The 17,207-nt window shown below is 42.7% G+C and overlaps 1 protein-coding gene across 1 annotated transcript in view; it reads left to right on the top strand.

Moving 5' to 3' along the window:
- The window catches only part of LOC125705774 (TOX high mobility group box family member 3-like), a 35,056-nt gene extending 20,515 nt beyond the window's left edge, over positions 1–14,541 (top strand). The window contains exons 3-7 of the mRNA XM_048971962.1: positions 4,938–5,192; positions 12,085–12,348; positions 12,590–12,817; positions 12,943–13,023; positions 13,185–14,541. Coding sequence (XP_048827919.1) covers positions 4,938–5,192; positions 12,085–12,348; positions 12,590–12,817; positions 12,943–13,023; positions 13,185–13,868 — 1,512 coding nt within the window. The 3' untranslated portion in view covers positions 13,869–14,541. The remainder of the gene's footprint in view (positions 1–4,937; positions 5,193–12,084; positions 12,349–12,589; positions 12,818–12,942; positions 13,024–13,184) is intronic.
- Positions 14,542–17,207: the final 2,666 nt, after the last annotated feature.

The following is a 17,207-nucleotide window of genomic DNA, read 5'->3' as shown; positions in this document are numbered from 1 at the left end:
TCATACCGATGTAGTAGGGTAGTATGCTGGGATGTTTGCTGTAAAAATGGACAGATCGGGTTTGGGCTAAGGACAGGCCTCGTTTGCGTGTGGATGCCATTCCCCATGGGGGGGAAAAATGAACAAAACCGTCCCCTTTGAAACCGTCCCCCACCACCACACCTACATTTTTCTGGGTAATTTCACTCCCATGAAGGTACATTTACAACTAGGCTGTATTAGGGATATTCGGCCTGACGCGACACACGATAACTCGGTTATTGGCAAAGAATGATGTTGTATCTTTACTGTTGAGTTATATCATTGCAGGTTCGACTGCTAATCTGTGCATAGAGTAGGGCTGCGGGTCATTAAGGAGCCTTCTCTATCCCTCCCCCCGGATAGCTAACGATGCTATCATCCCCTCCTGATGACATCTTCCTGAAACGAATCCGAACCTGCCGCCTGACCCTGGATACTAAGGCCTCCTTCCACGCCACCGAGAACAGCGGGGGGGTTAGGGATCTGTGACTGGGCTCGGCGAAGCTTGGTTAGGAATTGGGGGTCTCAGTGAGGTGTAACGGATCTCGGGCACCTCGACCCTCGCGGTGCGAATACCGACCGAGAAGGATGATCATTCACACGCAGGTTTTTTTTGCATGGATGTCGGGCGCGTTGGGAGATCACGAGAAACGTCAGCTATTTCAAGGCTCGGTTGGCGAGCGTGAGGCGAGAGCTGGACGGTGCCGCGTGACAGAGTCGTGCTGCGTCAGGAGACCCTCTGCATTTCATTCAGCTGGACCCCCCACCCCCCCCACCCCAAAAACACCTACACCTAGGAGGCCGAGGTTGGGCAGAGCATGGCCAGCCAGCCGGCAGAGGCAGCAGCAGCTGTTCAAAAACAGTTTAATCCCAGCTGTGGAAACGCGGTGTGTCAGGCTGCAGGCTGTTGGGAGTTCATACACCAGCCTCGCAGATTTGCATTTTATCAAAAGGAGCAAATGTTGCCGGTGTTGTGGTGCAGATGGCTCGCCGCTGCAGCGCGCATTTCAGGAGCTGGCAGCGAAGCCGGCAACCACATGTTCCTCTCTCTCTATTTTTGCTTTATTTTAAGCAGGAGTTTTGGCATGTGTCAGTGTTGCTCGTTACATAAACTGAAGAGACATTTAAAAATGCGGTTCTCTAAAGGCAGTCGTGCTTTCACAGTAGATGCATTTTTTTCCTCTCTACCACAGGCCGCATTAATCCTCTGAGTGTCGAGCCCAGGCAGAGGGTGTAATTGTAGGGTTGGCTGTGAGACCTACACTGGTCTCTCATTAGGGGCTTATTATGACACTGGGTGCTAGTTTTTGCTTTTACACTAGATTCAAGGGTTTATGGTCATATGCAGAGTATAGTACAGTCAGCTCCACCATGCGATGAAAATCTTACTCTGTGTCCTTCTGGCCTCTGGGAGACATAAATACATACAAACAAACACAAAATACAGATCACAAATACAAATGAAAATACTTATTGTAAGACGATAAATCCAATTACAATTACAAACATAAATCCCGGCACAAGGTGCAATGTGACGCACAATGCAATCTAAACATAATGCAAATATTGCAAAGTGGATAAGAGAAAGCGATAGATAAGTGGACAGTCCTGTGTGCCAGGCTTTAGCGCAAAAGATGATGAAATAGCACATCATTGGTTGGAGGTGTAGGGAGGAGGGGCAGTAGGCAGGAGTCATTCACAAAGCTGATGCATCTATTTAATAGCAAAGCACTTCAACATACATTTTTTATTAATTATTGCTGACAGGTAGTGTTTCATCCTTCCTTCTATTCATTCATCCATGCTTCCATCCACCCATCCATCCACTTTCTATCTGCTCATCAATCTATCCATCCATCCGCTTATCCATCCATGCATCCATCCATCCCTCTCTCTCTCTCCTATCTGCTTATCTTGGTCAGCGTCACAGGGAGTCTGGCTGAAATGCCAATGTCAATTAATATTTAATGGAGGCTGCAAATTCAGTTACCTTTATATCAGCTGTGGTTTTTCAATCATGGGTCTTTCAGCCTGCTAATCAAGCCTGGATGTTTTTAAAGTGTGGATTCTCAGATGAGGAGTGAGACAAGATGGCCTCCGCCAAAAGAGCTCAAAAGGAAACCGCATAGTTTATGATGAGGGTTCGAGTCGCATTCAGAAAGGAAAAAGGAAACTGCTTCATAGCTTATAAGTAGCAGATTATTTTGGAAGGCTGGTGTGTAATTACTTGGCATTTTGGCAGTGTCACATGACAGAGCCACAGCCTGCTTATGTAATGAAAGTCTCCTTTATTGCTTTCCAAGAGGGGAAAATGGTTTTGGTTTCACACAGGTATCACATGTGTCACTCAGCTTCATCATAAAATCATAATGAAATTAATTTAGTTTGTCAGCTAAGCTGGACTTTGAATAAGTTTCCAATAAATTAAAGAATCTCTGAAAGTATCACTGTTCTAAAGTTTACCTGATATAGAAACGCTGTTGGTCCGGCTGCCAGCGAGCGATGAAGCTGAGTATATAAGCTGTTATTATGCCATTACACCTGAAACTTTAAACCAAGTCTCCCCACCCCCAACCCATGTTTCTCTCTTTCCATTTCTCGGTCATATTTCCATACCATTACCCCATTCAAACACACTCCCTGCACAAACACAGATGTCATACGCATAGTGGTTAGGGTTAGTGGTGGCCCAGTGCATTCTGGGAGCAGCCTTTCTTAAATGAATTGTGTGATGACGTGTGACTGGTCAGTGGAATCCGCACTCTTAAACGGACAGCCCTCCTCCTCCATCCTCAGTCCCCAGGCGGCTACTGAGCTTTGCTGAGCTTTCAGAACAATTTAAATGGATAATCAGGCGGCTGACGTGAATAAAGTGGATTTTGCATCTCTTAATCTGGGATCAGAGACTCATAAGCCTCTTCCAGTCCAAAATTAGGCTAGTTCTGTGTGAAGAGTCTGTAAAGTTTAGTGTGGTGTGAAGTGGACCCTGTCGGGCCATGTGACAGCAGGCCCCAGGATACCATAATGTCAAAAATGGGTCTGTTTTGTGCTCAAGCAGATCCTCACCTCAGCCTGAGCAGTACCCTTCATATATGGGTCTAACACTTAAGTTGGTCTATATTGTATGTCAGCTCATTTAGTATTTGCTTCAATAGAGTCACTGATTTAAGCATTCTTTCTCCTTAATGATGTCTGAGGCAACATTCTGGTTGCAATCTCTGATTCTGACCGAGGCAGGGGGTGTCGGAAGCAGAATGTGGTGGGGAAACACTGGCATAAAACTAATGTGTTGTGTTACATGTGGGGGGGTCCAAACGAATAATTATGAAATGTGGGGGGGACACGTCCCCCTCAGGGTTAATGGCGGTGAAGCCCATGGACCCAGGTCACTTGAATTATGTGATACATCCTTATAAAGATTTTTTTATGCATTTGACTACTGTACAATGTGCCGTCCTAGCATGCAGTATCTAAGTGTGAAGTAATTTGCATGAACAATAGTCTGTGAAATTGCACATTTGGGGATCATTTCAGGACATACATTCAGTGCCACTTTATTGGAATAATTCAAGAAATATTCTTGACCTGTAAAATTTCATGAAAGGGGTATGGCCATCAACATGCAGTATTTTAAAATAATGGCTCGAAATATGAAAACTGCATATAGCGTTCTTAGCACATTTTTGCTGATAACCCTGTCATTGAGAGTAGTTCGCTGTGGTTTCCATGACTCATGCCAACTCTTAAAAATGTGTAAGGACCTTGACATTTTCACCCAGCAAGGATCGTTAAGAAGTGAGGCTGCGTAGTTGTGTTTTCAGAAACAGGAATGCCGTCATTTCTCACACACGAAGCCAGTGGGGGGGTGGGGTGGGGGGTGGAGAGCAGAATTGTCATTTCGGGATGGAAAACCAATTTGATAGCTGTGAAAGAAATTGCTAGAAGGGCGGACGTAGTTACTAAACCAAAGAGAGAGGGAAGATGCTATTATTTGCTTGTGCAGACACATCTCATCGATGCTTATCAGACTCGTGACTTTCAGAGTTTGGAAGTGAATCCACTGGCCAATGTCAGCCCTGTAAAGCGGCACAGGCTACATCAAAGCGCTGCAATAGCAGATATTTTAGCGCATTTCTGCAGCTACTTGCTCTTCTTAAACACCTGCAGACTGAACGGTCGACGGCAATGAGCAGGAAGCAGGAGCTACTGCTGAAGGACAAGCTAAATTTAATTTCAGTCATATGGGACCCAACACATTAGAATCAGATTAACGACCTAACAGAGATTCTGTCTGGCGAAAGCAAACAGCTTCTGTGTAGCTACGTATCGGAGGTAAACTGGGGGTGCCGTTCGAGGCCTTAGTATTTATACAGCTGCGGGAGAGGTCTTGGCTTTCCTAAGGGATCGGTCCAAGGCCCGCTGTGAATCTGCAGACTGCAGACTTGATCGGGGAAGGTGAGAAATTCCATCACAAAGTGACAAAATAAAAGCAATTTAACTGTGACCGAAAGCTTTAATTCCAAGGCGGAGAGATTAAGCTGTCTGATGGGCAGATTTAAGGGCAGGAGCAAAGCGAACAAAGGGAAACACTTCTGGTCAGGGTTAATAAGCTCTGGAAATATCATTCAAAGCAATCTCACTGTCACATGTATTTTCTCCAGTTCTCTCCCAAACACACGTCAGCAGTAGCCAAATGTTTTTCATTTCTTTTCCAGAGATGGCCGGGTGGCTTTCTGGGGGAAGGAAGGGTTTGGGTTATTTAAATATTTTTCTTATAATTTAGATTTTATTTGGTGAATTGTCTGTAAACTTTTGAGGGAAATATGCCGAAATTTAATCAAAACGTAATAGTGGATCCACTGTTACAGCTGCAGTTGAAATGGAAATCATACTTTGAATTGTCATCTTTCCTGTAGCAAACCTTTCACACGCCCAGCCTAGGCGATGAGGAGTTTGAGATCCCACCCATCACCCCCCCTCCTGAGACGGAGCCGGTCTTCGGTGCATCCGAGGGGGACATGACCTTCCCAGGCACGCTGGACGCCCCCCACTCGCAGGGAGGGCAGTTCACCCCGCAGTTCCCCCCTCAGAGTTTGGAACTGCCCTACATCACCATCTCCCGCAGCCTGATGGAGCAGGATGGAACAGTCCACAATAACGTTCTGCAGGGGGTGAGTACTGGGACGATGCAGTAGCAGCCTCAAGTGTGTTTGGGTGCACATTCTCATGGGGATAACAGTTTTTAATGGTTATACTTAGCTTAGATTAAAGCAAGGATGAGATCCTGATGTTTGTGGCATCGTATTATGAAAATAAACAGAACATTAAGTTCAACCCAAGTCTTGTATTTTTTCTGGATTTTTATTGTAGTGTAGATTACAGCACAATAAAATACATTTGCATACAGTCATACAATGACTTGCGTCCTATCGAATAGCATCTGATACTTACATCTGAGGTTTCTTAAGAGCCTTAATAAAAGCAGACGTTGTATACATTAGCGGGTGTTGCTTTACCTCGTGTGTGGCATGCAGTAAGAACCAAAACAAACTGATCGCCCTGCTGTTACAGAGGTTTAGTTAAGTGCGTGTGATATTGTATCAGGCGTGATACAGTATATTTGACCTCTCCCCTATAATGATCAAGATACATCGAGATTGACTTACATCCTCATTTCCAGAACGTAACCCAGACCTCAATAGATACTTGTATACATGTTTAAATGGTATATCTCTGCATACATTTGAAATATATCTGAAAATATAAGATTCAACACACACCCACACACACACACATACACACACACCAGTGTATAATATGCATATATCGTGTATAATATGCATACACAAATGCTTGAGTGTGCATATATATTTCTGTATCTATGGTGCTTCTAGAAGTCTTTTGTAGTGCTGACAGTAGTGTTACTATTTTTGTCTGCACAGCTCTGTATTTGAATGGAGAGCCGTATAGTGCAAAGCCGAGAAAAGCCTTCCCGGTTTTATTGTTACATTGACATAATAGGTGCATTTTATACATACAGGGTCCAGAGCCATAGGCATTGGTATAAACAGCAGGTATGAGAGACTAGCATAGGCAGGGTGGCCATAGTACCTATATGTGGGGCTTTGTTGGGAATATAGACCTTGTGTTTCACTGCACTTAGTTCATTACAACAGTTGCTGTAACAGACGGCCTCTTCTTAATGCAGCTCACGTGGAAAGTGGAATAGCTATCTCTGCTCAAAGGTATAGGCTTGGCTGAAACAGGCAGTGCAGCAAATCACTGTGAGATGAGGACTATAGCATATGAGTTTTTCCTCTGGAGTATTATGTGTGGTAACACTGTCAAACCACTGTATACTCAGTGTGTATGTGTGTGCGTGTTTGTATTGTTTCTATAAATGTACAACTATATTCTGAATACCCAGCGATGTGTGTATGCATCTGTGTGTACTGTGTGTGTGTGTGTATGTATGTGTGTGTGTGTATATATATATATATATATATATATATATATATATATATATATATAAAAAACTATGGTTAACAGAATAAGCTGTAATAAGATTCTGATCTCCTTTCTTTAGCTTAAATTTTTAAAGGGTAGTTGCCTCCAACCAGAGACCAGTTTATCTTCCTGTAATCTTTACAGACCCTCCCAGTAAAGTTCGCTCACTTCATAGCACTGGGATAGTTCTCATTAGAGTCGTTAATGATCTTGCTTCAAATTTCTGGGCCCTTCAACATCCTTCTCCTCCTTGTTCTTGGCCCTGTTTTCCATACAGTTAGCCATGATATCATTCTTACCTGCCTCTCACTACTGTCGCCTGGTTTACTTCTTACAACATGGACAGAAAGCACTTTATCTTACTTCAGAAACACAATCTGCTACTGGTTCTGTACATAAGGTGTCCCCCAGGGTTCAGTTTTGGGCCCTCTCATAATAAGAAACACTGCATTCATTACTGCCCTACCAGCCCCCTCAGTAATGTCCTCTATTCATGACCTGAATCAATGGTGGAATTACAGTTTTATTTATTTTATTTTTTTTGCAATTGATAATATGGAAGTTCTGTTTGTTGGTGTGGGGTGGCGCAGTAGTTAGCACTGTTGCCACATACCTCTAGAACCTGGGTTCAAGTTTCCGCCATGGCTCCATGTGCGGAGTTTGCATGTTCTCCCCGTGTCGGTCTGAGGTTTCCTCCGGGTACTGCAGTTTCTCCCCAGAGTCTAAAAGCATGCTGAGGTTAATTGGAGTTTCCAAATTGCCCATAGGAGTAAATGGAAAGTGAGTGTACCCTGTGATGGTTGGTTCCATGCCTTGTACTCATAACCTCTGGGATAGGCTCCAGACCGGAAGAAGCTTATCAGTCTCTGAGCATTGGGGTGCTGCCTCCTAATCCCGTTCGGGTTACTATATTTATTTAAACGTTATTTTGGTATATTGTTTTCCCTGTTTTTTTTCTTCCTTTGCGTTTGTTTTGCTGATGTTTACCATGTGTAGTGTATGTATCGCTGCTTTGTATTTCTGTTTTTCATCTGGCCCTGTAAAATGTCCATGGGTATTAGAAAGGCAGTATATAAATAAATGTGATATTACAGTCAACCCTACCACATGGCGGGGGTTGGGGGCGCAGGCCCCCTGCAATCTGGAAAAACTGTGTAAAATTATTTGGTCCCCTTGGTGAGCAAGTCGAGCATGCGAACGAAGCAAAGTGAAAAGATATGAGAAACACAAGATCCAAAGATCACTGCAAGATATCACAAACGTGGCTGCAGCAACCATGTCCTCCACACCAGCACTGTATGTATATTTTTATGCCTTTATGAGTCACTAAACTTTGTGTATCGCCTGCTGGCTTTCGGCTGTCATCTGCGGCTTTTGTAAGACACCGAAAAACTCCAAAAGAATTCTCATTTAGTTTCTTATGCCGACTCCACAATATATCAAAGTCACAATGCAGAAAGGTCGACCGCATTAAGAGAAATTGCAGTAGAGTAAGGTCTGCAATGGTCTCTGTTTCCTGTGGTTTACTTCTGTGGGTTTTTGAATCTGTACAGAAATTTTGGAGTGAATTTCAATATTAAACGTGATGTATAATGATTATCCCCCCTTAAATTTAACTGAAAATGTTTATCCGCGGAATAGCACTGCACTAACATAAGGTATTTTTCATTTACATCCCAGTATGAAGTATTATTGCTTTTTCTCTCTGTTTTGCTGGCATGGCCAATAATCGCTGCGCTTAAAACATCTGCACTGCGTAATAAAGCTTCAAGGCTTTTGCCCAAAGAATTTTAATTTCACGGTCAGTTAAGTTTCCCACATCTGGAGGAAATGGAACAATTATAATTTGGGCTGTTCTCATAACTTCATAAAAGATTATAGATTTAATTTTCTGCTGTCTTCCCCCTTAAACATCACATGTTTGGTTTGCAGTTTGGGAACATGACTGGATGTAATGTGGACAAACCAGAGGCGAGTTCCTGCTTCCGGGACACTTCTTAGCCCATCAGCTAATCATATCTTCATCTAAAAATATCTGTGGTGCAATTTATATAAGTAAATGGATTTGACTAATAAATAAGCCTTTTTTGTGCTTGCTTTTCATGCTACCCAGCAGTTTTTTTAAAAAAAAGAAATCTCATTAAATTTAAATTCTCCTTCAGTTATTCACCATGTAGTGTTTGTGTCATTAATTATTGTATGCAGTACAGTGGAGTTTACAGACCGTGCTGCTATTACATTCAGACACCCTAATTGTCATTCGAATTGCCAAACGTCACACTCCATGTGTGTCTTTAAAATAGGCCACAGATACCTTCTGCTTCAGAAATCTCCTGCATGCCTGGGATCTGCAGCCGTTATTTATTTAATCTGCCAGCCTAACAAGCCTCTGACTTTCATTTTTGTTTCCCAGCATGTTTCCCATCCCATCTCATACAGACCAGATTTCTCATTTGGTTTCAGTTGTGCCAAATTCCATTGAAGGTAAACCTGTCACTTTTGCTTTATCTCCAGTCCCCTTCAGGCTTTGCTTGATGTCAAAACACACATTTTTGAGAGCCATGGTTACTCTGTAATGGTTTATGAAGCATACCTGCATGTTACGCTGTGGCGGTGGATAGAGTGACATCTCGCAAAAGATTTTCTTCTATATCAGTACGGTCAGATATGTTACAAATGGGTTTGCATCAACAGGACGGGCTATCTAAACAGTCTCAAAGAAAAACTTTAATACATTATATGCATTAAAATATGAATGCTGCTGGCTGAAGTCAGAAGATGTACAATTATGAAAAATATGAATTGTGGTTGTCGTAAGGCCTTATTAACTACTGCTGGTGTGAATGGAGTCCCTGGATGCGACGTTTCTACAGCCTTTCATTTAGATGTGAATGTCATTGAATATCTATGCTTTTTTTTTTTGGTTACATTTCCCAAATGAAATTGTAGCAGCAGAACTCGTGATCATTTAGGATTTTAAACGAGTTTGTCGTTTAACTATTTTTTTTTTCATTTTATTAAAAATGTAATCCCTGGTAGGTTGTCAGTCTAGATAATCATCTGGTCTTGCGGAGTCACAGAATGGTACATCTCTCTGATACAGAAAATAGAAAATTTGACCAGTGTTGCAGAAACCTTTTTTTTTTATTTTTTACACCTTTACGTTATCTCTCTTCCAAGCTGAGTGGCATTGACATCAGTTGTACATCAATTTCAGAAAGTGCCTTTCTTCCCCCCCGTTCTGTGGTTCTTACCAGAACGCTGGGGTGACATATTGGGTCAGTCAGACATGAAAGATACTCACACAAGCATGCAGTTCTTGTAATGAAGTCTCAGTCTGACCTTCTCTGTGATTGATTTTGTAATTTTGTTTTCTCAGGCAGCGCTCAAAATGAAATGAAATCATGTTGAACAACTTTTAAATACCCACAGTGCACCAGGAGAAATAGTTAAAGGGAGGGGGACATGGAGGGGTAGCAGACTCCAAGACCAAAGTGGGGAAAAAAGTCAGAATGAGGGTGGAGCAGCAGGAGAGTATAAATGAAAAAAAGAGATGAACTATACATTAGAAGATGTATGTGTACACATGAGAAAAAGGCCGAGAAATGCTTTTTATGCTGTTAAATGCACTTACAGCCTTTGCTCACATTCAAAATTGAATTTGTCCCATTTGCCTTAAGTACTGAATTATGCGGGTACCTGTAAATGAGAAAATAAAATAGTGTTCTTGTTTAAAAGCAAAATAGAGGAACTATGCACCAGAGACTGATAAACTCTCTTTATTAGGGCTGACCTTTCATGCTGCTGAAAGCTACTGCCGGATTCATCTTCATAATTACCATATAGATGATTTTGCTCCCCTTCTGGAATGACACATTTCCAAGAGCACTGTTAGTGATTGAATGGAAATTGAACTTGTTAACATTTTATTTTCAGCCAGTTACAGCTTACACAGCACCACGTATTGTGGCTGTAGTGCATTGTGGGAACAGACCTTGAGCTCCTACGTTGGCCGGATTCGCTCCTGTTTACTGTATAGTTGACCGGGTTTCTTTGGATCAGATGTGCATGTGAGATCGGGTCTTGTGGATAGACCTTTGTTCTGTGGTGTTTTAGCAACTATGTAAATGGGATTTCATCCTGAAAACAAGAGTGAATGGGAGGTGCTTTTGGGGAGGTTGCATGCTGGGATTATGCAGAGTGCAGTGAGTCCAGCTCTGTCACGAACTATCATCTTGTCAGTGACATGGTGAATCTGAAGAGAGGACAGACGCCAAAACGCCATACCACTGCTCTTCTCGGTGGCCATCGCGTATCTCTAAAGCCATATATAAGCTGACATCAGTGCTTTAAATTTAAATGGCTGCATCATACTGATAGTCTTGCTATGTTTCATAAAACATACAAATAAACATAATCACAGCCCATGGGACATGGAAGCGTGGCTTATTTACTAACTGAAATTACAATCTGATAATAAGCATTCCATTGTTGACCACTGATCTTTAATTCATTGTCATCTTTCGTAATGCGCTGTCTTGATTGATGACTGTAATAAGCAAAAATCATTTGCCCATGAGACATTTTCGGTTAATCTCTTTTTCGTCTGTATCTTTACATGCTTTTTCGTTTGTTTGTTCCCCTGTCTGAGTTATTTACCATAACTGGAGATGTTCACAGTTACTCTGACTGCTGATAAATTCAGAATTACAAAGTATTGAGAATGGTCAAGCAAAATAAAGGGGAAAAAAAAGTAGTGTTAATATTCATATTTTTTTCTGCCATCATCCATTTTCTAAAGGGTTACTTTAATGGTAATAATAATATGTGTTGAAGTATTGTTCACTAAGTAAGAATGTGTTTATGTGTGTGCCTGAGAAGTAGTGTGCTTTATTGTATGAAATGCAGACTGCTTTTAGCCTGGTCGGTAATGGAGGACTTCGCCTTCCCGATATTGTGTTGATGTTAAAATACATTCTAGTGTGTGGTACTGAATTCAAGATGAATGGACTCATTCGGTTGTTTGACATCGTTCCCCATCTCCGTGTGCATCCTTTTAATCTCTCCTTCCTTTGTAAGCTTTTAAAAACCAAAGCCTTTTAGCACGAGTATTTGTGGAAAGTGGGAAAGATGTTGTTTACGCTTAGATCTCATTTTAGTGGTATTTGTTTGCACGGTCGATCATACTGATTTAGCTTTCTGTCATTTGTTCTGTAGATTTTGAATGCATCTATTTATCCCTAAATATATCAGAGATTTGGTTATGCATTTCTGTAAAGTAGGGCGTGTTATCAGAATGTCACTGATTTGATTGGACTGTAATGTACAATATTTAATTAATTAATATTTAATTAATTACTCTTTACTGAGTAGCCACCTGCATGTTGTTCTGTATATAGCATAGTACAGTGTATAAGTATCGATTAACGGTCAGGTATAATACCATTGAATGCCTGTAGTAGTACTCTGACGTTTGTGTGCTTAACCATAACAAGTTTGATTCAGAATACCTCCTTCAATAAAATGGGATGTTTTTTCTTTCTCTTTTTAATTCAGAACATTGGTCAAGCCCATCTTCGACAGTATCACCCAGACCCCTCCGTGGTCATGAGATCTATCATCAACATGAGTAACTCCTCAGCCATGATGTCACAAAACCACCTGACCACTGTCAGCCAATCTCAGCTCAGTGCGCCGCTGGGCTTAAACATGAGGGGACCAAACGTTCCTCATACCTCACCATCACCTCCTGCCAGCAAGTCTGCCACCCCTTCTCCTTCCAGCTCAATCAATGATGAGGACCCTGAAGATACCAACAGGGTAACTTTTACGATATGTACTTCTTTTCATCAAACATTATTGACTCTTTTCCACATATACTTATGTTTCTTTTTCTTCTAAACCATAATACATTTTAATAAGTCATTCTTTGGTAAATGTTAATACCTTGCACATATTTACTATTGTGTTGGTTGGCATCACAAAGACCTGTCCCATTCCTCCCAGTTCTTGATGAGTGAACGTTGGTATGCAGTAGATGACCTGTTTTTTTCTTTTGTAGGTAACTGGCGAAAAGCGGCCTGCTCCTGATGCAGCGAAGAAGCCCAAGACCCCCAAGAAAAAGAAGAAGAAGGACCCCAACGAGCCGCAGAAGCCGGTCTCTGCCTACGCCTTGTTCTTCCGAGACACGCAAGCAGCCATCAAGGGCCAGAACCCCAATGCCACATTCGGCGAGGTTTCCAAAATAGTGGCGTCCATGTGGGATGGTCTGGGAGAAGAGCAGAAGCAGGTGACCTTAAAATAGACCTTTTGATTGGCTTCTACAGCTCTGCATAACAATGTATATTGTGTTCATTGTCAATGCACTGTTTGAGTCATCCAGCTTTATGTGCATTACTCTCAATGTCATTGTAGGTCTATAAAAGCAAAACGGAAGCTGCCAAAAAGGACTACTTAAAAGCACTCGCCGCCTACCGAGCCAGTCTGGTGTCAAAGGTGAAACACTTTGGATTTTATTAATGAATTTGTGTGTGATTGGCTCTTTTGCACAAAGGGGTTCACGGGCTTGTAAATGACCAGAGTAGTTCACTAAATAGTTCACTACAAAGGGAAAAAGCTGGTGGTGACTGAAGTGTCGGTGTTGCTCTCTCCCACAGGCCGCAGCCGAGTCCGCCGAAGCTCAGACCATTCGCACGGTCCAGCAGACGCTGGCCTCCACGAACCTCTCGGCGTCTCTGATGCTCGGCGCCCCTCTGGCTCAGCACCCCGCCGTGTCTGCAGCTGCGCAGGCCCTGCAGCAGGCCCTGCCGCGTGCCATCGCCCCCAAGCCGCTGCACTTGGGGCTCGCAGGTAGCCAGATCACGGCCTCTGTGCCAGCGGGACCCCAGGGCGTTGCCTCCGCTACGCCCTCGCAGCTGCTGGGCCAGATGGGTGCCGGCGGAGCCCTGGTGTCTGGAGCGCAATCCGTGGCGGTGGGCGGGCAGATGAGCTCGGCTGTGCAGTCGGCCCACATGCGGCACCAGCAGCTTCACCACCAGCCGGTGCACCAGCAGCAGCCCTTCCAGCACCAGCTGCAGCACCATCTCCAGCAGCAGTTGCAGCAGCAACAGCACATGCAACAGCACATGCATCTGCAACACATCCACATGCAGCAGCTGCACCAGCAGCAAATGCAGCAGCTCCAGCAGCAGCAACAGCAGCACCAGTCTCAGTGTTCCCCCCCGCAACGGTCGCCCAGCGCGCCCCAGTCTGTGGGCAGCCCCCAACCCACTCTGCCTCAGCAGCCCCTGTCCCAGATCCAGGCCCACACGCAGGTCCTGTCCCAGGTCAGCATCTACTAAGCCAAAACCCCAGCTCTCGGATAAGAGGAACCTGATATATGCAGCATTGCTGGCTGCTTTCTCCTCAGTTGCACTTAAGAAGTGTGTAAGGACTTGTGCATTTTACAGTGAACTGTATCCTCCTCACATGGGCAGACATACGGACGCGACTCTATCATAGGGTGAGCTAGTGAGCACTCTTTCTGCAGCTCAGCGTTTAGACCGTTCTGTTACCACATTTCTGAACCACCTCGAGACATACAAGGAGGAACCCAGTGCCCCCGCAACAACAAAAAAACACACCCTGCTCCCATTTAACGCCGAAGCTTTATTTATAGGGATGGATTATTGCAGGCTCACGTCTCCCATTGGACAAAGCTGAATTAGCTTAACCAGCGATACTCCTGGCATGGAATCCTTTGTGGACTGGCCTGATGGAAACTTAAAAAAACAACAAACAAAGGTGGAATGACTGTAATGGGTGACTCAGATGACTGCTGACTAGTAACGTAATGCTCAGTGGAAAATGAACCTGTGACTTGCGCATCTTTCCATTTACCCACATGTTCCTCACTCTCTGCTGTGCTCCTGTTACCCCTGGAATTTATGAGATGCATTTGAAAGGAATTCGGCTGGTATTGTAAAGGAACGGCAGGCCTGAAAGTTTACACTTGCTGAATACGAGGGGGGGGGGGGGGGGGCACAAATTATATATATAAAAAAACTGCTGTACACTCATTTTAGTTGACATCTTTAAATTGTAATGTAATCTGCTGTAAGTGTCTAGGGACGAGGCCAAGTCCAACATGCTTCTCCTCACGGAAATATTCCCATGCCGATTCCCTAAAATCCCAAACAGCTCTCCAAAAACACAATGTTTCGTCTTTACCTCAGAGTTTTAAGACTGATAAATTGTTTCTATTTTTTTTATTTTGTGTAAAAAAAAAAAAAAAAAAAGCGAATATTTTATGGCAGATGTAAAATACATGTTCATGATTTACATATTTTAACATTACCCTTTAATACCAGAAACGTGTGGGGCTGGGTTAATTACCATTTGGGTACATTGTCATAGCCAGCTGTAGAAGAATCTATACAGAAGAAGATGTACATGTCAGACCTTATGTAAAGGATTCATATGTGATTAGCTCTTTGGTGAAGTGTGGGTTGGTAAGTCACTTAGTGTGCACTTCTGTTGTTTTATACTTTTTTATGAGTTAAAATAGCAGCAGTAAATATTGTTTGTATTTTACATACAGAGGAAAAAAACTGCCTTTCTGCTCTATCTTTAGAATAAATGTATTTCAGGTAAAAGTCCATCTGGTTTCAGCTCTTAATGAGTGTAGATCATCAATCAGCCTGTTCATTTTAATTTGGTCATAAGGTTAAGAAATGGTGATGAGAGTTCCATTACTAATATATTAACCATAATTTTGTACTGAGTATTATATATTTCATTGTGTCTCACTGTTTGAAATTAAATATAACAATCTGGAACACTTAAAGGAATCGTTTCATTTCCGTGTTTGTTTGAGGTTTATGATTATTACAGTGAGCATTTACATGAAGCATAACAAATGGGGAATTTTATTTTATGCTTCCTTTAAATTGCAGATTGGTTTTCAGTGATCACATTAATGCTAACAGTGTCAGATGTACAAGGGCTCAGAATTATGGAATGATTTCCGCTTACTTCAGTAATCTTGTTTTAGTTATCAGTACAGTACTGGTAGTAATCTAATTCTTGGGTTCTTCTTGGTTTCTTTTTTATATAAATAATCCTCCATTTTCAAGAGCTCCTCTGGGTGTTCATTTTCCCAGGCTAAAGGTTGGGGGATGGGGGTGGGGGTTGTAATCACAAATTATCATAAATCTGCAACATAAAATGTTAAACAACTTCACCCATTTTTCCCTCAATGCAAAAATTTGCCTTTTCTCCCAAACACAGTTACAGAATGTATGCACACATCCTAATCCATCTTGAATATTTTAGTCTTTTATTTGTAATGCTCGTTTGTTTTGTTTATTGCGCTCAGACTTTTTGTTAGGGGTCCCATGGCCGAGGTTTAATTGCGGACTGCCCTGTTAGGGGCCGTCGTGAACAGGTCTGCAGGAAACCACAAATAAAGGCTGGCACCGATCTTAAACTGCTTATGATCAAATGAAAATTTAAAAGGCAAGTGCTGTGCATGACCTGAATGCTGATGTGGGAGGTGGGAGGGGCCTGTTGGGGGGAGGGGGGGGGATGTTGAAGTGGGTGTCCATGGCTACCAAACGCAACATTCGAAAATGGACAGTAGTCCAGCACTGAGAAGTGCATCTCAGACTCCAGGAATTTTACTGCTGCACATTTCCCATGATGCTTCATAATTCCGTACAATAATTCCATGCACTATATAAATACAAATCGGTGGGAATTCCTGCTTAAAACTCGTGCACAAGTTTGTTATATACTATGCAATATGCGGAAATTAGTAGTGATTCAAAATCTGGATCAGCATTTTACAATCTACATCAACCGGGAATTAGATATGATTATGCTCAGTCTGATTTATTTAAATTCCATTGAGATTTCCTCTTATCCTGTTCTTTTTTTAAAAAAAATATTCTTGTGCACCTGTGTTAAAGTTGCCTCAATGTAAAATGCCAAAAATCCCTCCCCCCAGATAGATGCACTTTTTAATAATAATCTGTGTCGACATGTGACCTAGATTTATAGTCTCATTCAGTCAAACATTTACAAGCTGCTTGTTTCCTCCTCTTTATTTGCTTTAAATAAACAGCAATATATTAAGTTAGACAGGGGACCAGTTGTCAGAGCGATATGGATTTTTGATGACTGATTTGGAAAGCTGAGTTTTTTCCTCCTCGTTGGACACACACAATGTCGGCTCGACAATAGAGCTTCTGGCCCTGACCCGTGTCCTGCATGCCCGGAGCCGGTGTGTGGGCCGCAGTCGATGAGCTCCCCAGCCACATTGCCCATCTTTAATTAACATGTGTCCCTTACAAAGCCCATGCAGATGAAGCCATGCCGCTCAGCACCTGCTCCTGCTGAGAGCTTGGGTCATTTCCAAGACAGCCCACCCCCCTCCTTTCTCTTGGTCAATGCTGCCCAAACTCATAAAACAAGAGGGGAGTATATTTATACTTTGTTGACACTGTAAAAACATTGTAATGGAAGTGAGTGATAATAAGACCATTTCATCCTCGGAATGGCCAGTGGGTTGTCATGGAGATGCAGTGCCACGTAACAGCGCACCCAGCCCTTTTAAACATTACAACTAAACAAACTACGAAATGAAGTTTTTAATTCTTCGGGAAGCACTCGCTCACAGCCCAGACCAGGATAAGCAGCTG

Source organism: Brienomyrus brachyistius, chromosome 13 (genome assembly GCF_023856365.1).
Source record: "Brienomyrus brachyistius isolate T26 chromosome 13, BBRACH_0.4, whole genome shotgun sequence".
NCBI classification, from domain to species: domain Eukaryota; kingdom Metazoa; phylum Chordata; class Actinopteri; order Osteoglossiformes; family Mormyridae; genus Brienomyrus; species Brienomyrus brachyistius.
Note: the sequence above shows the minus strand (reverse complement) of the source record. Positions and strands in the feature narration are given on the sequence as shown.